The 22,453-nt window shown below is 31.5% G+C and overlaps 2 protein-coding genes across 5 annotated transcripts in view; one reads left to right on the forward strand and one right to left on the reverse strand.

The window, feature by feature from the left end:
• Positions 1–22,405, forward strand: part of LOC132913999 (Kv channel-interacting protein 1) — a 29,680-nt gene extending 7,275 nt beyond the window's left edge. For both annotated transcript variants that reach the window (XM_060972739.1, XM_060972737.1), the window contains exons 2-7: positions 534–894; positions 14,541–14,610; positions 14,687–14,757; positions 15,001–15,273; positions 15,633–15,928; positions 16,287–22,405. In XM_060972739.1, coding sequence (XP_060828722.1) covers positions 730–894; positions 14,541–14,610; positions 14,687–14,757; positions 15,001–15,273; positions 15,633–15,680 — 627 coding nt within the window. In that variant the 5' untranslated portion in view covers positions 534–729 and the 3' untranslated portion in view covers positions 15,681–15,928; positions 16,287–22,405. The remainder of the gene's footprint in view (positions 1–533; positions 895–14,540; positions 14,611–14,686; positions 14,758–15,000; positions 15,274–15,632; positions 15,929–16,286) is intronic.
• LOC132913989 (dynein regulatory complex subunit 5-like) lies at positions 9,213–14,533 on the reverse strand. Of its 3 annotated transcripts, XR_009659496.1 has the most exons (10): positions 14,257–14,533; positions 13,653–13,925; positions 12,918–13,109; positions 12,368–12,535; positions 12,139–12,277; positions 11,544–11,778; positions 10,599–10,754; positions 10,256–10,370; positions 9,675–10,196; positions 9,213–9,608 (listed from the first exon to the last, which is right to left on the reverse strand). XR_009659496.1 is itself a non-coding variant. In XM_060972721.1 (9 exons), the coding sequence occupies exons 1-9, from the start codon at positions 14,301–14,303 to the stop codon at positions 10,109–10,111; spliced, it is 1,413 nt and encodes a 470-aa protein (XP_060828704.1). In that variant the 5' UTR covers positions 14,304–14,533; the 3' UTR covers positions 9,213–10,108. The 3 variants fall into 3 exon arrangements, 2 of the variants coding, with proteins under 2 accessions (XP_060828704.1, XP_060828705.1); XM_060972721.1 differs by having other exon boundaries at positions 9,213–10,196; XM_060972722.1 differs by lacking the exon at positions 12,918–13,109 and having other exon boundaries at positions 9,213–10,196.
• Positions 22,406–22,453: the final 48 nt, after the last annotated feature.

The raw sequence follows: 22,453 nt of genomic DNA on the forward strand, positions 1-22,453 counted from the left end.
AAAATTTGATACTTAGCTTTCTGGAGGTTTTATTGATCTTAAGCCTGACCAATGATTTACTTTATCTACTTTCAAACTTAAAGTTGAATCTCCTCTTTTGTCGTTCAATTCCTTATCGATCAAATTGCCACTATTACGTCATATTAATTGGATTTTTAAAATAGATAAAATTTACGAACACGCAATTATCTTCACTGATTTATTCTTATACAGTGATGGCCAAAAGTTTCTGATTGTATTTCAAATGCAAAAAATTTAATTGTTCTGTACTTTATAAGCCACTCCACGTTCTATAAGTACACTTTTTAAAAACTCATTATTTCAGCAATATAATAAATCTACTTTGTGGTTGGACACTTTTGTATTGAAATGTTTTATGTTAATTTAATTATATTTAATAATATATATAACAGTCATTATAAACTATTATATTACTGGTTATCATATTAATGGTAAAAAATTTATAAGCAAACAATCTAAGATTATTAAAATATAATTAATATTTGAATTAACCAAAAAACATCATTTTTCAGACACTGGTCTAGCACTCTTTCTTCAATCCTTCTTTTAACTATTAAAAACTGGGAATATAGGCAAGAGGGCAATGCAGAATAACGAATGGAGAGGGATGAAGTAATCGTGTGACCTTGAACGAATCAAGAGGAGGATATCTGATAAATTGAAAAACAAAAGAATTTCGTCGGACAAGAAACGTTAAGCTGATCACAAATGGCTACGCCGCCGGATTCGCCAGGACCGGAAGAGGCTCTGTTTGATTTCGAAAGCACACGAACCAGACAACAAACCACCAGACCTGTCGCCCTTGAGGAACTGCTTCGACAGACCAAATTCTCCAGACAAGAAATACGAGTGATGTACCGTGGCTTCAAGCAGGTAAGCCACGTTGAATCTGAAAATACAGCCGATGATACAGAATTGCGGTTCCTGGAACAACAAGTAGAGCCGTGAGTCACTCTTGAATGGTCTGGCCACTTTAATCCCCCGAGGACATTCCCAGTTAAAATTTCGTTTCTAAGCAGTAAGAAGATGTTTTAAATGAGGGTTTAATTGAATGTAATTAGTTAGATCTGGATTTTTTAAAATTTGTATTTAACATAAGCACTTGTTTAAAATTCATATTCTATTAGACACATAGAGGTGAATTAATCTCCCAGTTCGAGTATTTTTATTAATAATTTCAGTATAATTACATACTAACATTTGACATTTTTCTATTTCTGTCTCTACAAAATTTTTTAATTCTAATATTATTTACAAATTCAGAGCTAAATTAATTTAACCAACTGAAGTTTCATTTCTGTGCAATAATTTTAAAAAGTAATTTTGAACTAGAGCTTGATTACGTGTAATTGGTGATGTTTCTACATTAAAATAATGAATAATTTATATCTTAAAGCGATTGATCAAATTAATCTGATTTTGAATTTTTAATGAAATATAAATTCCAAATATATTTTATATGAATTACTTCATTATCTTCTATAATATAAAATGCAAAGTGCTATATAATACAAAATTCTATGAAGCGCTTTATCATCAGTTTCTCATTCAAGTTGTTCCAAGAATCACAACTCTGTACCTCCCCTCAAAGTTAGTTATCTCTCGTAGTCATTAACTTGCTATCAGCCTGCAACACGATACTGCATTAATGAATTCGTTTTATGAAATCTAAGTAATCCGAAACCTATTATATATAATTATTTCTCACGAAAGAAAATTTCATATAAGAATAATCTTTCATGAAACGTTGAATAAGATCGTTCAGTTCTTGATTAAGTTAGTCTTTTTGTAAAATTAATTATAATTCGTAACGATGATTGTACCTTGCCAACCAGTCAGCTGGTGCGTGTTCCTGGCTTGCCATCAATTTTCGTCATAATTTTATTTGCTATGAATATTCATAAGGGGACGGAAATGTTGCTATAGAATTTTATTTTGAATATTCCCTTTTCCTCTTACGTTGTGTATATAATGTTCTTTGGCGAATTAACAATCATTTCTTATGCGTTACTACCATTGTCTACAATTATTTACCAACTAATAATATTATTGAATTGACGAATTACTAGTTATAGATTATACATTTCTTTTTTATAAATTTATAATGTTATGACAAATAGGATAATCTTTCGCCTCGTAAAATTTACATAATTTCGTAAACATTGCGTATACGATTTTATGTGTTTCATTAGCAAGCATATATATGCAAGGAAATTTGTTAATGCTGATAAATTATAATTTGTAACTTGGAAACCTTTATTGATAATATTGGCTCATAATTGTGCAACAGTACCCAGATTGTGACAATGTTAATGAAAAATATTAAATAACGCTAAAATTTCTGATATATTATGGTTAAGTTCGAGTTAGATTTTAATAAATTTATTTAGACGCGCGTGACGATAAATAAAAGAAAGTAATTCCATCGTTGAAATGTTGGTTTTTAAACGTGAAAGAAATAAAATGCAACGTGAAAGAGATTAGTAGAAAAAGGTGAATTTGAGGGATTTTTGTGAAATGAATTTTGTCCAACTTCCTGAATGAAGTTTTTAAACTTAGAGATTGCGTTCCTTTTTGTGCTTGGAGGTAGCTTCGAGTTTCATATAAAAACAGGTAATTTTTTACCGCCCTCTGTAGTTATATTCAGATGAGAGGAAGCTAGAGATTATGGTCTATCCCAGTTCTTTGAATGAGCCTGCGTGGAAAGGTTTGTGATGTACAAGGTCATTCTTTGATGATGGACGGATTTCTCTGACAGTACAATAAAATGCCGATGAATTTAGAATAAACAATTTTTAGAAAATAATTATTTCTTCGTTCTTAAAATTTTTTGTATTTTTGGTATCAGATACAAACAATACATACTTTCAACATTTCATAAGAAATAAATAATAATAATTATGTCGCGTATGTTGAAATGTTCGTAGCTTGTAAAATAAAAAAGAAATTGGAGGAATGACATTCAAACGCAATTTACACACACATATGTAATAATTGCAACAATATCGCTACGATGATTAATCTATAATTGCAAGTACGTAAAGTTATAAAATCGCGTAAAGTACCTTATTTCTCTTTCATATAATACATGCAGTAACGATTCAGTTTTAATCAAATAATCACCATACGAGTACACGCAAATCCAGCGATTTTCATGACGAATATGACCTTGATGTTGCAAAGGAGAAATTTCGATTTTTGCGACAAATGAGTTTTCGAGGCTTAGAAGGGGAAGGTAACGTGCCACGCCAATCCCGTGTCACTCATAAAATATTTACGTAGCGTTTAGAGGGTAATAGAGACGGTAGTTGTACCTCCTCGAGTTTCCTTCAAGGTTGATGTTGTTTCTACGTAAATGTCATAGGTGTACGCTCTAGCATGTCAATACGGTAGTCCAAAACGTTTGTTGTTCTAATTTTATACTTTAGGTCTGATCTTTTTTTAAATAAAACATGAAATTTAACCGAAAATTTCAGTTGATCCTTAATTGGTAATTTAATTGATGAAAATTCATTCACAGGAAATTTAAATTAAAGACTATACTTCGAACTTCAGTTATATTTGTACCATTTTAAATGAAATACAATTATACACTTATAATTATATCACACATATTAAAATTACGGTATTACAAATTTAAAAAATTATTTAACATATATTATAATTAATTTTTAATTGTGATATATGTGAAAATCGATTTGTGGTATTATTAGTGTAACGTCAAACCTTTAAGGTAAAGTTAATTAAGTTTAAAAGAAATAGTACTTTGTGCTTGGTAATTGTACTTTGTGTTTGGTATTTTCTTTTCGACTAATATTTCGTTTAAGTGTTCCAACTTACTTAACCGCGTTTTCCTCCATTGAGGATGTAACTATCCGCAGACAAACGAGTTCGGAACTGTAACAGAACCACCTGTACGTTTCACGGTAATTTGTCGAGTTTAGAACTTTCTATTCTTCAACCAGGATTTACCCACATTGCACGATGTCTGTCTCATTTGGACAAACCGAATACATATGTTGTACGTATTACTCTTGTTTAAAGAAACATTTTCTTTGGTGTAACCATTATGTTAACCGTATTGCAAGTTAACACTGACCTTACAAAGCCCGGTCAAATGAGCGGTTTCAAAATTTAATTTAAAATTGTACATTCATTGTTATTTCTTTTGTTCATCTAACTTTATGTAGATTCTTATATTATTCGGTTAATCAATTTCTTAATTTATGTTAATTTAAGAATTTACATAAAGTTAAATGAACAAAAAAAATAACAATGAATGTACAATTTTAAGTTAAATGTTTGAACCGGTCATTTGATCGAGACTGATAACGTTAGTGTTAACGCTAGTGAGTACATATAAAAATTTAATATAAACTTTCTTGACTGTCTGTACAATAACAGTTTCAATAAAATCTCTACTATTTTTTCTGCCTAATAGTTTTTATACATTAACAATGTTTCTTTGCTCAATTAACGACAGATGAAAGTCGGCTGCAGTCTAAACGTTTCGCTTTTTGATAGCCATCGATATAGATAACTGGCACGAGGTAGACAACGAAGAGATGGCTTATTGTCTGACGTAGTCGATATTACTCAAGCACCGACGCGAATCTCTATTTTAACACGTTTCCACGTGATTTAGTTTGCACTAGCATAATCGACTTTCTAAAGCGACAAAAAATTTCCCTTTGAATCGTAACGATATGACAGCACATATACATATTTGAAATGAAACATTTCGGAAGAATGGACATGTTCGATCGATTGATCGATCGACGTTGTTTCTGGTTGTTTCATAAATGGTGTAAGATGAATGGAAATGGATCGACATGTTTACTATCGTTCAAAAATATATGTACATACATATGTTGTGTATATATATGTACAATATATTGTATATAACATGTTGTTTATTGTATATCGTACATCATGTTATACATATACATGTATGTGTATATATTTGCTTACTTTTGACAAGATATACAATGAATCGAAAAAATATTGATGTAAAAAATATTAATTACTTGTAGATTTTTATAATTTCATAGTATCGATAGTAAATTGTAAAATATTTTATTACTAGATACATCTTTTAATAAGTATGGCTAGTTTATGATCTGTTAATTCCATAAAAAGATGTTGCTTCTAATTGTCACTTTATCATTAATTTGTATACTTCGATCAAACTAAAGTACTGTTACAAATGGACCAAAGTTTCTGAAAAATTTTGAACGGTAGTGTACGTATAAAACGCTTTTGCCACTGGTATACTGATGATCAAAGTCGTGAATACACGATGTGATAGTTTTGTCACAAAATGTGTGGCTTTTAACTGAAGTTTTTTCCCGGCTAAACACACGTATACTAGATATCGACCGGCGTTTTATGCTTTTGCCAGCCTAAAAGTGTGTCACGACGATTACTATTTCGCGAGATATCATTGAGTTTTCGAAATTCTGCTGGAAGATTTCGAACTGACGAATGGATCTACTTTCAATCGATCATTTTACTGAAAAGAATGAAATAAGGGAGATATTAAAATTTCGATCATTTGGCTTTTCTTTTTAACTGGCATTATTTTCAAAAATATTATTCTTCTATATTATTTAAATATTAAGTACTGTTTCTGCGCTTCAAACAACAGGTTCCCTGGTGAGATTGTCTCTAACATTTGTTTTTATTATTCTTTTATAAAATGTGTTTCAAAGTAACAGTTGAATTATAAGATGTCATTAATTATAATCACATTTTTTACTTATCCTCTTAAGCATCTTTTATAGGTCATTTACGAAATAATCTTCAAAAATATTCTCCTATATTATAAAAGTATTTATACTCCTTTTCTGCTTTAAACAATAAATTATCTGATAAAATTGTCTCCAGCGCACTCGTATATCATTATTATTTTTAAAAAGGGATTTTAAAAGGGAAATTTCCTGCGGTTGTTTTAATCTGATGATATTAAAGGGTATTTAGACGTACAGCGGCTACAAACAATATTTACTTACCATTCATTTATCGTAGCATTTACATATTAATTAATTAGGTTCAAGTATACTTTTCGGATCATTTAATAGTACATATGTACTTTTGTATGATTACAAAAATTTGATGCTGTAAAAATGAAATATATAGAACCTAATAAAAAGATTGCTTCATTGCAAAATAAGGGTATGTGACAATACCTTTTATATCCACTGTATTTTTCTGAATGAAAAAATGTATTCAATTAAAATGTAAAAGGCAAAGAGAGTTGGAGAGAATTTATTTATGTTTTTGATCAGCCCCTGAAAGGATCGAAAGGTTGAATATCGTAAGTACTTTCGTCGCACAGCCACTCGTCCACGAGCACTTGCACGTTACGTAGAAAAAGCCCTGAGCCTTGGAACGTTTTGTGTGTATGGGCGAAAAAAGCGTCGGACTTTTTGAGAGTTCCTTAGGTGTTTTAATTGCGCTATTTCGCCACTGTACGCTCTCCACTTGAGCCTTTGAGACTGGCAATTGTGTCAAGAGCATGCGTTTGCATGACGATGAAAATGTACGGTGCTAAGTATCGCGGGTATGTTTATGGTATTTTTTATCCGAATAGGTAATGTCTAAAAAACATTGAATTCTCGAAATGAAAGAAATGTATCGCTAAAATTACCAAATCAGTCAATATAATTGATATTGGGTCTTTTGTCTCTACAATTGAGAATTACAGCAAAGAAACACGATATGTATATAGTAGACGGTTAACGGACTTTAGAGGATTAATTTATGACATTCTTCATACTTCATTTATTATCAGAAGGCATCAGAAGTTTGGCTGGAAAAAGCTGTTACCCATATTACACAACCTGTATATAATATCTATTATTAAATCAAATTTTTGTTTCAATTACCCTTTATTATGAAAAGGTGCTATAAATACGACGTTTAGTATCAAGTAAAACTTCTATTTCAATTATTATTTATGGAAAAGAAAAGACATGATAACAATGTTAACTTTCTAAACGCTGCTCTATACAGAAACAAAATATATTCAAGTGTAATCTTGCGGACAGAATCTACCGCGAAGCGTCGAATTTATTCTCCTCCATGGCATTGATATATGGTTAGGCAGCAAACAAGTCCGATATTCTCTATTCTGTGGCTCCTTTGTCACAACTATCGAGGAGGCACAACGTAACCTCATTGTTTCCCTTGTTCTTTCTCTCGATCTTAAGCCTAGAGTATAGAAGTCTTTTTTTCCTTTTTCTTTTTTTTTTTCAATGAAAGCGTAAAGGTTAGGCGAGCGTTAGCACGTTCGTCCTATTGAACTCGATTCTATTTAAGGGAAGTATGGCGGGAGTAAGCGTGTGTGTCGGTATCTAGTGGCAATCGAAGAAGGCCGACCACCAGAGGCCGCGTCGAGGCCGGAACCTTGACGTTTAGGAAAATTGCGAGGATTTAGGCCTACGTATGTATACAATAGCCGCGCACGCACGAAGGTCGATAGGATAGCTGAACTTTTCAGCAAATTGTCGCCTTCTAATTCGGATGAACCTTCGAACTTTCACGCATCCCTCTGACCTATTCCAATTACCTTGTGTCGTTGGATAAGCAACCTTTGGTTCTCCTACGAGAAGTAAATTTATGCTTTTCTTTTATCGATAGTTTACTTTTGTAACGACTGCACGGTACTGAATATAATATAAAAAGAGATGTATTACTACCGTACAATACAGTATTTTAGTAGATGAGTTTAACACATTCACGAGCAGTAGTTTCATTAAAAATGCTATACCAAAGTAAAGTTATAAGGTACTGCAAGTGAGATTAGGAAAAGAATTTGAACTTTGCTTTTAAATATTCTTGTATCATTAATTTGATTTATTATTAGTGATTGAAATCATTATAAGAAAGTCTATCTTTTATGATAATTTTAAAGCAAGTGAAATCTCGATCTGGAGTAAGAATTGTACAAGTAATTTATAAATAGATGAAAAATATGATTTTATTTTAAATTGTTTATCTCGTTTACAAAATCATTAGAACAAGAACTTCCTCTTCCTATTTTGTTATCTCTTATTACAAAACAATAACAAATTTTGACTTATTCTCTATATCTCATATAAAAATAAGAACGGCGCCGTAAGTACAGGTTAACGAGAATTATAAGTTGAGTGGTACTTCAATGAAGAATCCAACTACAATTTCTAGGGCCCACTAAGTCTCTTCTCAATTCAGTTCGTTCAGTTCGTTTCGCGATGTATCTATGTAGCCTCTATTCGTGAACTATTGGACCTCTATTCTATTTACCATACAAGCATTACGATTATTATATCTTTGACGACGTTTACATTATATTATATTTCAATCTCAATTGGATTAATCGCTCCAATTGAAGTTCACGTGTCGACTGAAATTCTAATGAGTTGAAGTCTGACGTAATTTTCTGGGCGAATAGAATTCAGTGACAATGTTCCATGTAATTGAAGTGTACCTCCATAATTTACTTTCTCGAATGCAAATATAGGTCGGCCACGAACACCTTTCGCGTATTGTGTAAATTAATCACCCAGGACATATTTACATAATTACATTTATGTTTAACATTATTATTTATATTAATTGTTTAATTATTATTTATAGTATTTTATTAAAATATTAACCCTTATTTTGGAGTGTGTATCTTTTTATGTTATATTAACGATACTGCTAAAGTAATTTTTTTATTTCTTTGATTTTCATAGTGTTTCCATTCAATTTATATAACATCAATTGAGAGATTACGCCCTGCATTATATTTGCTATCTTATCAAACCGATTAAACTGTCGGAAGTATGGGAACTTTCGTTGCCATATTAAAAATACCATATTAAAAAACGAAAATCGATTTCTGGCGTTGGAATCTCGTAATGGATGGTTGCTTTCTATAGGATGCAACGGAGGATGTTCGTTTTTGGCGAACATATGTAGGTATGATTCCGAGTAAGCTATAAAACCTAACCTCCAGAGAGTCGATAAAACTTTATGGGCTCGATCGTTCGGAGAGATATCGTGTAAAATTTCATGGGAAACATTTTTGTACAAAGCAGGTAGTCATTTTAAATATTGTGACGTTATGCATCTAATATGAATCTTTGGTTTTTTAATTCAATTAGAAATATTTTTTAGGAGGAATTTTAATTAAATAAATTTATTCTAAAATGTTGTATCAACAGTTTACTATATATTCTATTACATGAATATGCTCGCTATATTAAACACTTCATTAAGATAAACATTTTTTGTCTGTTAAAATGGGAATAAGATTGAAATATAAAAATTAAAGAGTGGCAACGTGGTTAAATCTGCTTCCTTCAGAAATAGAACGATGCGGAGAAATATCCCTAGGATTGCACGAACGAAACTGGACCTTTTGTTTTTTCCTGCATCCGTTCGTCTTAATAATGGAAAAAGTCTTAGCTCTGGCCTACTTTCGCCGCAATTTACCGTGTTCACAGCTCTCGCATAACTTCCTCCAAGTAGCTACACGCTCGTTCCGCTGTTCTTTTGTTGCCAACTCTTTCGTTAGCCCTTCTCCATCACGATGGTTATTCTTGCCATGCTTTCTCCAGCTACAACCGAAAATCCGGATGCAATGCAAACATTATCGTCGAATATTATGCAAAAATGGTAATTACTTTGCCAACATTAAGATTCCTGTACTTCCCTTAATTGCTTTTAAGTAATTAGTTCCGAGTTTAATATTTCTGTGAATAATAACGTTAGAGAACATAGAATCTTGAGGATAGAAATGTAAAATAGAAGCTTGAATTCTTTCTTTTTTTGATTTTATATTTTTCATGTAAGATCACGAACCTTTTATTCTGTTCTTTTTATATTTTCTCTCTTTTATGTAGGTTTACGCTTTCTTGTTCTTTTCTGAAACATTCTTTTTAAATACAAATTGAAAGAATGTCTTACTCCTTTTATATATTTGTTTTGTATTCGTTCTTTTTGTTAATTTTTAAATTATGAAATCTGAATAATTGAATTCAATAAAAATTTTGTCATTCGTATCTTTATTTTATTGATTCCACCATATGATTTATGTTCAGTATGTTTTGTTGGTAATTTATTCTGAAACGAAAGAATCAATGGAGATTTTCTGTGATTTCTCAAGCATCCGCTTCGTTTCTTCTTTTCTTTTCCTCTGTTTATTTCTGAAAAGTAAGGAAAGTCTGTGAAATATCGTTCACCGAAATACATTGCTTTTCCTTACCTGAGTACACTCTCGTGGATAGAGTATTCTGATTGTCTGGAGAAATTGCACATTCGAGCTTCGAATCCCACTACAAATGGAGCGTTTCTCAACGCTACTTCAAATGAATCCCCAACTACATAAAATCACACCATATTAAATTCTTTCTATGCACCTTCTCCAATTATATTTATATTTAATTGTATTCGGTATAAAAATGTTACACCTCTTATTTTAAGATTTGTAAAAGATAAATTAAAATTATTTTAAATTATTGAATTATAGAATTTTTGAAGTCGTACTCTAGAAAATATAAAGAAAAATAAAAAAGAGAAAGAAAATTTTAGTATTCTTTTTATCTTACTTGTTTCGTTAAAATCATTGTTCGACAAATTAAGATTCAAACTTTTGAGCTTTATGGAACCGGAAGTCAATACTTCGGCAAGTGCTGCACCTCCAGCAGCCTCCATTCCGCAAGCACTCACGTCGAGAACTTCCAAACTTTCGCTTCTTAACAGATCTAAAACAAACACAGACAATGAACTCTCGGAATGCAATTTCCACGTGTTCTTTGTCTAGAATCCGATCATTTCGTTTTCGAGGAAGTTGTAAAGACTTCTAAATAAGGAACTACATATATACATATAATGAATTAAAAATAATTTTGTAACTTAATCATAGTATTTACAATTTCTTTTCAAATATCGAATCACAATATTTCTCCTTTCTTATTAGTATTTCAATCTTAATTCATTTAAAGAATATGAACAAAGAATAATACTTCACTTTGTTTATGATAATTATTATCTTTCTTTCTATTAAATATTAATTCTACTATATTATTATATTCAGAAAATTATCTCTAATAATTATTATCGATTAATAAATACTATCTCCATAATCTTTTAATGTCAGTTTCTCCGTTAAATAGAACACACGGTGAACATATTTCGAAATTCATCCGGAATAATTATTACCAATTAATAAATAATTCATTGTCATGTATCAATTTTATGACAACATTTTTCTGCAAAAATGTCATCTTAAATGTTTAAGGAACGATATTGCAAAGTTCTGTAGTTTAACGCATAAATCACGGGGTAGTGTCCATTCGGGCAGATTCAGCAAAAGTCAAACAGGAATCCGGTGTAATTTCCGGGCGGAACACGCTGGAGATTAACGAGACGGAAGTCGAGCACGGTGTTTGTTCTACGAGATACAATCACCGTCATGGCTTCGATACGGTAACCAGTATAAATATTGACTCATAAGAGGATAAAGTTAGTAACTTAATACTTTGTACACTTACAGGCACACACATGAAACATCCCGTTGTCTAGCAAAGGATTTAGCCTCAGATTCAAATGCTGTAGTGTCGTGTGCTCCGTCTTTAGCAGCCCATAGATTATACCAGCCACTCCTTCTGGTCCTATATCATTGTTCGCTAAATGCAGTATTTTCAAGTTCCTGTGCGAGAGGTATTCACCAACTGCCTTTGCTCCTTTGTCTGCCAGTTTACAATGAGAAAAGTCTAATTCTTCTATCTGAATTGAAAAAAAATTTGGTATTAACTGCACAATATTATAAGAATGATCAATAAACAATATTATAGGAAATACGTTCTTAATTCCAGATTGTTATTAAATAATAGGACACTGAAGAAATAGAGAAATAGAATACTAAGTATTAAAATACAGAGTGAGTTTAATCAAATTGGAATTTAAATGACCGGAAGAATTAAACAATAGAAAAATTAAGAGACTTGAAATTTGTAAAATTAAGAATTTGAGATATTAAAAGATTGGGGAATTAAGAGATATAAGATATTGGAAAATTAGAGGATCAAGGAATTGAGAAATTGTGCGATATGGAAATTTTTTGTAAGCCGTTGTGACGCTACTAACACTATCATTCTCCAACACACCCTGAAGAAGAGCTGCTGCACGTGGTTGATCCAAATTGCTTCTAGTCAAAGTAAATTTCTTCAATTTCGGGCAAGCTTTAATCCCACGACCAAGACCAAAGCAATCTTCAATGGATATCCTTTATTTTTATTTTTATCCTTTTAATGTACATAAATCAGACTTGAAGAAATAGTAGAGTATTAAACTGTAGCCTGGAAAAGCAACTTACTCGAAGTCTCGCCACTCGAAACCATCGTTCATGTAAACCAGCCCGAAATTAATGCGAAGCTCAGTAAGATGAGGGAATTGTGGCAGAATAAGCTCCAACGGGATGTGATGGACGAATACTTCCTCTGCTAGACACGGATCTTCTTCGTTTAGAGATATCTTATCCTTCCTGTGAATGTGAACAGATTTCGTGCAAATAAGTAGTACTGTACTATGTACAATGATTATATAAGGTGAAGGATTATACGACAAATTCAAGGAGAAAGATTTCAGTTTTTGAAAGTCTAATCGTAGCTACCTTTTGTAAATTTTTTAGATTCCGATTTTTTCCTCCATGTTTCGAATAACTATTGTTATATTGAGATAGTTTAGATTTGGAATTAAATTATTTTGTATAAATAAATTATTTTTAGAATTGCTATTATTACGTTTAAACAATTTAAATTTAGGATTGTTGTTGCATTCTTGTATTTATGTTTAGAATAGTTATTATATTGAAAATTCACATTTTTTTAGAATATATTATATCTTATTTATTTAAGAAGATTTACTTTGTTGGCAGTAAAGAACGTAGCTCTATTGTGTGCACATAATCACGCACAAGATTGATCATCTTTTCGCAATCTTCCTTTTGGGATTCGAAGAAACTTGGCTCGAGATTCTCCAAATATTCACGAAAAGCACCTTCGCAGTAACGTCGCCGCCAGGAATTGCCATGTTCAGCGCAATCGTTGTGCCCCCATCTGAAATAATTCTAGTCTCTCCCGCATTCTCGCATTTGAATTTGGGGTCACGTTTTATGTAAACCAAAAACGAGTTTCTTTATGAAAATTCGATAGTTCTCGTGCTGGAAAGTGGGCGAACAGTTTCAAGAGAATGCTCGTTGAAAAACGGCCAAGAGAAATTAATGGAATTGATACTGTATAAAGTACATATACTACCGCGGATAGTAAGCTAAAACTACTCATAGTCGGTAAATTAAACATCCATTTATGAGATTGCTTCCGTGTTTTATGCTTTTATGAGGACACGAATAAACTTTTTTTTTGACGGCTTCTTTTATGGATTGCGAATTTTTTAAATTTTCTGTTTTTCTAATTTCTTGATTTCCTGGGGTTTTACGTTTCCTTATTTTCCTTACCATTTAATTTTCTCTGTTACTCGTTCCAATTTTCTCTACTTTTTCTATTCTTACAATCTATACTTTTCATTTCAACTTTGTACTACACGATAATATAAAGAAATTTTTACGAAGTGTTTTCAATGCTTTCGATTACGTTTTTCACCTAGCTCTCGAGCAACGTTCCCAATAGTGTTCATTGTCGATTTTCCTTATAGTCAACTCGAACGGTAAATCGGTAGGCAGAATTTCCATCAGCATATTTCTATCCTCACAGGTTGGTAATTCCTCCAGTATCGGATTTTTCTTCCATACGGAGGCTATGACACGGAGGGCGAGGGTCTTTAAGCTTGGGACTCTCTCCTCGTCCCAGGAAACATCTTCCGGTCGAATTGTTCGATCGACCTCGCTCGTTAACCGCGTCGTTTCTTCTGAACATCTTCCAAAAAAGATATTAATTACATATGCATCTTTTTGGTGTTAATTATGATATATAATTATAATAAGAATTTGATAATATTTTAAGTTCCGAATATCAAGTATTGGAGAAAGTTGAAGACTGAGCAGTAGAAAGTTTAAGGAATTTGGAATTTGAGATGTTAGAAACATAGGAAATCAATGATTGAGAAAGATAGAATATTGTTAAATTTTTAAATTCAAGAACTAGATAACTAAGAAATTAGTAAATTGAGGAATTACAGAATTACGGAGTTGGAAAAATAGCAGATTATAGGGTTTTTAACGAAATTAAGAAAATCTGGAGAACTTACCTGTAAGCTTCCAACACGTTCTTGGGTATAGTGTGCGGAACTTTCATTTTTGTTATCTCCTCTATGCATTAGATCCATAAATATGTAAACACGAGCATCTCCCCTGGTTCATTTCCTCCACATCTCCACCATATGATAACTTGCTTCAGACGAAACATATAATCGACGATAAAAGCTTCTATCTTCAACGAGTTAACATACTGCGCCAATTCCTTCTTTTCATATTCAATTAAATGACCTATTTTCCACTGAAATAATATCCATCATAATAATTATATTTTCAGGAATGTCCCGAGGGTGTAGTTCACGAGGATCTGTTCAAAGATATTTATGCGAAATTCTTTCCTCATGGCAGTAAGTTTTAATTATGTCTTGCCTTGTAGTTAATTATTATGAATAATTTTAATATTAATTCGTATACACGTTGCAGATTCTAGTCTTTACGCTCATTACGTGTTCAAGGCCTTTGATGTTAATTGCAATGGTGCCATGAATTTTAGGGTAATTTCAATCTTTTTTTAACAATTCTCTTTTATTATCGGGTTTTTTCTACTTAATTTAATTTAATTTCTAATAATGCATATTTAATATCTACTTTTTTGCTGATTTTCTTTTTGTGCAATTCCTCAATTTCTTTGATCTCCAATTAATTGTACTACATTTTTTTCCTAATTTCCCAATCTTCGAAGGAAAAGAAAAAGAAGTAAAGAGATCCGAAACATACGATACGATTTTTCTTCTCAGGATCTCCTGGTCATTTTATCGACTCTACTACGAGGCAGTATTTACGAGAAGTTACGATGGATCTTCAAACTGTACGATATAAATGGCGACGGATGCATCACCAGGGGAGAGCTATGGGAAGTGGTGATTGCGGTGCATGAGCTGATGGGACGACGACATCACGCCGAAGAGGAAAGGAAAGCGAGAGAGCAGTTGGATAGGGTGTTCAAGAAGTTCGATTTAAACCAGGATGGCATAATAACGATCGAGGAATTTATGGAAAGCTGTCTGAGGGTATCGACACGTTTGCATTTTATGCATCTTTGAACAATATTGCTACTTCGTGAATAGTTTGCCGATGGCGAGAAGTTCTCGATATTGTTAGTCCACTGAAGAATCAATATCTCGTGAAATCTTAACATTACAATTTGGAGTCGTTAGTATTATAAGACAAATAAAATTTGTTAAACGATCGAACGATTGAGGAAGAACATGATCATCTTTCTTCCAATCTCCAAGAAAAGAATTCATAAAACTTCAGAAATAAAAAATTGTTCACAATTCGTATCAAAATCTAAAGTTTTATTTGTCTATCATATCGATCTCTATATTTCTGCTAATGGCAATTATATTAACAGAAATGGTATGTTTAGGATGATGTGACTACACGGTCGTTGGCAAAGTTCGATTACGCGTTTTGATCTCCGGAGAAGGAAGAGCCTCCGGTGATGACCAAGACGACCCCGCCAACACCGCTCTCTACCACGACCACCTTCTCGCAGTCCCAATCGCCCTCGCCACCACCGCCGTCCTACTCTCTGCTGCCACCTATTCCACCGCCTTTGCCTTCTCAACCACCTCCAGGTTACACCGTTCAAGATCAGGAGCTTTATATGCTCCTAGCGGCACACTGGTGGAACCAACCGGAGGCTCCACTCTTTTGCTAAGGGTAAATTATCATATTGAACCTTTTTGTACAATCCAATTAATATTATTATCATTAGTGAAATTTTAAAAGTTACAAGTTACAAATTAGAAATACCAATAGATTCTCTAACGTAATTGGAACATGTTTGATAATAAAACAGCTAGAATTTTAGAGATATTAAATAAATATAAAATAATAGATTCTATATAAATAAATTTTATCTTAAATAAGTGAATCCTAATTCTGAAGTGTTAAAATTCAAAAAATCATTTATCTCATCCACTAAATAATATAACAAATATCATTCTTTGAATATTTCTCATATTTCTACATATTATGTGTATTCTGTGCATTTCTCAAATCTTCAAATTTTCCATAGATAAACCGTGATTCCCAACTTCTACAATAAGGAATTCCAACTTCTGAAAAGAAAAACAGAGAATACCGTAAAAAAAAAACAAAAAAAAAGATAAAAATGAAAACAAAAATAATGAAGCCCTTAGGAACCTTGCGAGTTCAAGAATTCAATTAAACGCTCGCGGTCGATAGGCGAACGAGCTATAAGTTATTTCTTCTTGCGGAAGAACTATTTTACATCACATAAACAAATCTATTAAGCATCCAGATATAATGGGAGTAGAGCATTCCCTTTACAAGAGGGAGATGAACGACTTGTCAATTGTGGAATCGACATTACAAAGTCGAATATTATCACACGAGTTAAGACTAAGAGAATTGTATTAACAAATTGGGGGAAAAAATAAAAATCGATTCGACGAATATATCATGGAGGAAGAATATTAAATAAGCAACTATCAATGATGTCGAATACTTCAACTTTATTTAAGGGAAGAACTTTTGAATATCAAAAAAAGTATTTAACACTATCGTTTTCGCCAAAGAGAAGAAAACACGCTAAAAACGAGAAGAATTCAACATGAAACAGCATTTTGTCTTCTTTCACTTCCGTGCCAAACTTCGAGTAAAAAAATTATACTATTCCTTTCATACGCGATGAAACAAGGTATGGGTATGACTGTGTACGCGATTGAAAGATACGATTTTATCTACAAGATTATGTAACTTGGAAGATGCTGAAAATGAGGCAGTACGTACTAAGTATCGATTTGAACCAATTAATCATGCACAGAATGTTTCTAGTTTTATAACGTGATCGATATAATGAATTTATCTTTATAATTTTTATTTACAATTTTTTAAATAATTTAAGCTTAAAATTTTGAAGGATAAAAAATCAAAAATTTATTGTACACTACGTGGAGTAAAAATTTTTGTCTATTACTTCTGTCTTCATTTTTGTCTATTATAATATACAATACAGAAAATATTGAATTACACTATTAAATTAAATATCATAGAATGATTTTTAATTTTTTGGTAACATTCTGTGCTTAACGAACAAGATATTTGTTTTAGAAAGCATTGCTTTCGTACGTGCTTACACGAAGAGTTTACCTATTAAAAATTCAAGCGTGCAACGAGCATTCGGCGATAGAGCCTCACGAACAAAGAAGAAGTTCGATTTTCATTTGAAACAATCTCACATGTCTTAAGGAGTTGAATGAAAAAGGTATACGAAAACAATGTGGTTCTCCTGAGGAAATAAGATCAAGACGATATTCTGTTATCTCTTTCATATTGAATACTATACAATTATATCATATGATATGTCCCTGTAGGGTTCAACTGTTTTATGAAGTTATTAAAGTAGAATTATATAATATCGTAGGTGTAAGAGCGATAACAGAGAATCAGTTTTCTAATATCGATAAATCTGTTAGAATGTTTAAAAAGGAGGAAACAATTGTCATAAAGATATAAAGAAAAATTAAATCGTAGTTAAGATTATATATTCTTGTTCAATACATAGAGGGATGTTTCGATCAGTGATCGTTCCACAAAACGAAACACCAAATTGCAATAATTATCTAGTGATTTAGAGGAAAAAAAAAAATCTGAGAGGAGAAAAGAATGAAAAATTACATGGTATTATATGAGACGATTTTGTTATTAAAAAATCGAACGATTTATCGTCGATTGAACGTTTGCACGACCATGATAGTCGACATAGACGTAGGCAGCTTGCGTCGATTATAGAATCTCCAACTTTTTTTAGTAACGTACAGCCACGTTTTATCAATATACAACACCAGATATGTCTTTTCAAGCTAGAGTATCCTTTCAAATTTTGCACATGCACCTTGAGAACACATTTATACCAAGATCCATTTTATAAGATCTTTAAAAACCACTAGAACGTTATAAAACTACTGAATAATTTTTCAAGAACATTCTTTTTTCCATAATTATTTACAAACAATAATATTAAATTTTCTTTATTGGAAAATAGGCTAATTTGAATAATAGCGAGTAATTTAGATACTTTATAGATAAATCAGAATTTTTAGTCCATTTTTTGAGTCCCCCAAGTACCTGTAGTTATGAGGCGCGGATTTACAAAATCATTAATAATAATTAGTATCCGTTATAATCAAATGGATATTAATTCGCTGAATCATCTAGCCATCTGGAATTAACTAGAATCGTTTAAAAATAATAGTTACCTTGCCTCAAAGTTTTTAGGCAATATTATATATACATACATATATATTATATGTAATTTTTCTTTTTAATCGTAAATCTTTCGAGATAGAGGCTCAAGTTAGAAAAAGAATTTAGGATAAGTACCGTTTGTTGACCGTTGTTGTCTCTTTGTAGCACTCGCACTGTTACTTGTTAATCAATGAAATCCTTCATCATGGTGTTTTAATAGAAGTCGAAGACGCGTAGGTTGCTAAGCGCGTTCCTATAGCAACTATATTATTAAATAACGACGATTCTCAGATAGAGACACTCAGATAGAGTCCGTGAACAATTCGGATCTCTACCATTTCTGAATAATCAGCTATTACAGATTTAAACCTATGGGTATAAATTGTAATTTTTTAATTATTTATTTTTCTATCTTTTCATTAAAAAAAATTTTTTAATGAAACGACAACACCAATTTTTAGATATTAAAAATTTTGTTTTTTCATTTTGTATAAAAAATAACTAAAGTTTTTCGTCAAATACGAATATTTTTAAATAATTGAAAAATTAAAAATAAATTATAAATTAAATTTTTTTTATATTAAAATTTTTTCAATTTTTAGACCAAAAAGAGTGAAAGTATGCTACAATCAAGAATCCGTTGTCCATTGTTCCTAATAATGAATGAAAGCGTTAACGTGGAAAGTTCACAAGTCGAGAATATTAATTGAAAGCCGCTTGTTTCTGGGTTTTCTAACTGAACAAGTCAATTGCATCCGAAGGCGGACAAAAAATTCTGATGACCGAGGATTTTGGAAAGAAAAGATTTTTCTAATTGCACGAAAGTTTCTTCGAATTTTAAATGGAAGTTTTTTTCACCTGGATAAAAATAAAATGAAAGAAATCGATATAAGAAGCGATTATCGATGCTTCTTGGCGACAAGTATGCGTGTGTATCGCGATCGATCTAATATTAAACGATTTTTATATATTTTCTAAGAAAAACAAAAGTGAGACTTTAGAAGATGGAAACAACGAATGTTATAGTTAAGAAAGAAAAAAGAAAAAAACAATTTTCTATGAAACAACTGGAAGCATACTTAAGAATAAAAGTCTCCAAGCGACGATAAGGAGTAGGAAAATGCGGAGTATTTCCGGTTTCAAAAGAAAGAATTTTTAATCATAAAATACGATAATTTTCAATGAAAAAATAAGTTTTTATTATTATTTAATGCTTTAGTGCAATTGAAAAATTATTAATCTAAAATTATTCAATATTTTTTCCTCGTTTCAAGTTTTCGTCATTTTCTAAAGTAATGAAACCGGAAATGCCCTATCTTACAAAGTATCAATGATACTTTTTTGAACTAAAATTTTCAGGAACTTGTCCAACATTTTACGATGAAACAAATTTATACACAAACATTTGACGATCATTTCCGTTACAAAAAAGAAGGAAAAGAGAATTCAAATTTCCCGCCAAAAGAATTGAACACGGTTTTGTCAACGCTTTTTAGAACGTAAGAGAAACTAAATGTTACACTTTTGTTAGTCAATGATTTAGCTTATTCCTTTCGAAAAGAATTGTAATTTAGATCGTTACATATCGTGCGTGCTTACTGGTCGTTTTAAAATCAGGACAGCCATTCAATTTGAAATATAGAAGCGTAAGATCGATGTTTAAGAATCAAATTTTGAGGAACTTATTAGATCGTAAATCTAGTACGTGTTGGTTTCTTTCTCGAAACGAGAATAATGAGGTACTATACAGAATATTCCAAAATATGAGTAACGTCAAAAACGATTTTTTCGTGGAAAAACATTTTTTCGTATATAGATTTGAAATATACTTTTCATTTGAAAGAGTTTGCAATTTAAATTTTAGCTTTTTCCCGCATATTTTGAAACATTCTGTATAGATCGAAGTAGTCATAGTCAATTCATGAACATTAGGGGTAACATAGATCGTAATTAACTTTATTGATCTTTAGAATTTATCTTGTTGAACTGTAAACCAATGTTTCCAATTGTATCAAAATTTATAGAACCGTATTTTAACTTGTACACTTATTTGCTTCTTTGTGTACAAAAATTTAAATGAAGCATCTAATAATCGATTAGCAGTGATCGATCGAACGACTGGGGATTCTTGGTTTAAATCGAGTCAAAAACAACATAATTTTCGTTAACAAGTATCGATACTATTGATAGTTGGGTCGATTTGCGTTTCTAATTTAATTGATTTGATCGTTAGGATTGGTTGATTCGCTTAATTGCAACAAAGAAAATATATCTGTCAATGATTGTGACATTGTTTTTACATCTCAAGAATCTTGTTTTAGGTGATTTGGATTTAAACTTGGTTACGGTAGCGTAAAGCACGAGTAACGAATCAAAATTTGTTATGATAGAGACATTTAGCGTGTACTTACAAAGTATTGAGTTATATAATTCATAGAATATACGACTCGATAGTTAAGCTTTCAAGCAGTTTTTTATGACAAGAATTTACGATTAGCCATTAAAGTGAATCTATTAGTGATTGATTCCGCGTCGCCAAAGAATTCGAAACGGTTTTAATTTCAAAATAATTAATTATTTAAGTTAATTTATCGGGAAATTATAAGTCAGTAATAAATCGATCAAGACAAAAAATATTAGTAGAGCTGTTTTTCTATCTTTTACTTTCAATGTTATGTATGTATCTATTTTTTAAAATACTATATAATATATTTTGTAAAATAAAACGTTTTATGATCATCGTTCGAATACTTTGGTGATACATTGCATCTAGATGCTCCGTAAAGTACATTTGTTAATTCTTATACTGCCAGTTTTTCTGTAGAATTCGAATATCACGTATATTATTAATTAAAGAAGAAAGACAAGGAACATTTTTGCATGCGATAGTTCATAATCACCGTGTTGTCCTTTGCCCAGGCCTTTCTCTGATATTTCTAGTGTCCATACTCCCGATCCTTCGTTCGTTAGATCGAGAAATAATTATACCGAGTACCGACGAATGATTTTTAAAGAAATTATATCTTCACGTCGGATCTTTGCAACGTGTGAAGAACTTATATCTCGTCATAACTGAATTGTATATTCAGAGGAATAAAGGGAGATGGTCATTATTATTAATCTTCAATGTACCTTTTTTTCTCTAAAATCATTGCAAGATGTATTGTTATATCCAACATTCTTTATTTTTGAGATAATCTGATTCGTTATAGGACAAGTGCTAGTTTTGCGTACAAATGAGCCATGTACTGCCATCTACCAGTTTGGTAGGAACAATAACTTAGAGTATCTAAGAATAGATGGTAGCACATAAGTATTCCCTAGGCAAAGAACGCAATATTGTGCAACAAAGACAGATATGTACTCGTGTTAGATAAGCAAGAAGGATGATACCATGCGACAAAGAGAAAAATAGCGATTAACTTCACCTTTTTACCTCTACGTGGTTATAGTGTTTCAGTATCCATAAATTGAACAAATTTTTATTACTGAAAAGAGCTAATTAAGAGGATTAATTTATGAACTTTTATGATTGCATCTTCCGAATTAGATCCTCAGCTTTTCTTTCATCAACGAGATAAAATTGTTCTATTGTATATCACAAAATTATGAAGATAACCATCTAGTATCTCCTATATTTCAATCACGTGGTTTTATTTACCTTTCCGACCTGAACTCCGTCTTTGTACAAGTGTATAAATTAAAAATTCGATATTTTTTTAAAAATAAATTTGCCTTTTTGACGGTTGTTATGGAAACAACCTCTATAAAATAACGAAATTAAGCCATTCAAACAGATGAGAATCTTGTTAAAACACATAAATTAAATAACGTTGTATTTCGCATTCTATGCTTATTATTTTACTTGTAAATTTTGATTCAATAGTGATTTAACCCCGACGTCAAACTGTCTCACAGCGGAGAGTACGTATTCATAGAACAATTCTTTTACGCAAAAACATAACCTTTTTT

This window comes from Bombus pascuorum, chromosome 14 (assembly GCF_905332965.1).
Source record: "Bombus pascuorum chromosome 14, iyBomPasc1.1, whole genome shotgun sequence".
Lineage (NCBI taxonomy): Eukaryota > Metazoa > Arthropoda > Insecta > Hymenoptera > Apidae > Bombus > Bombus pascuorum.

Coding starts and splice junctions, on each gene's coding strand:
- LOC132913989 (XM_060972721.1), bottom strand. CDS start 14,303: ATGAAAGTTCCGCACACTATACCCAAGAACGTGTTGGAAGCTTACAG. Junction 13,110..13,652: donor GAACGTTGCTCGAGAGCTAG/GTGAAAAACGTA, acceptor GAATTATTTCAG/ATGGGGGCACAACGATTGCG. Junction 10,371..10,598: donor CAATGATTTTAACGAAACAA/GTAAGATAAAAA, acceptor GATTTTATGTAG/TTGGGGATTCATTTGAAGTA.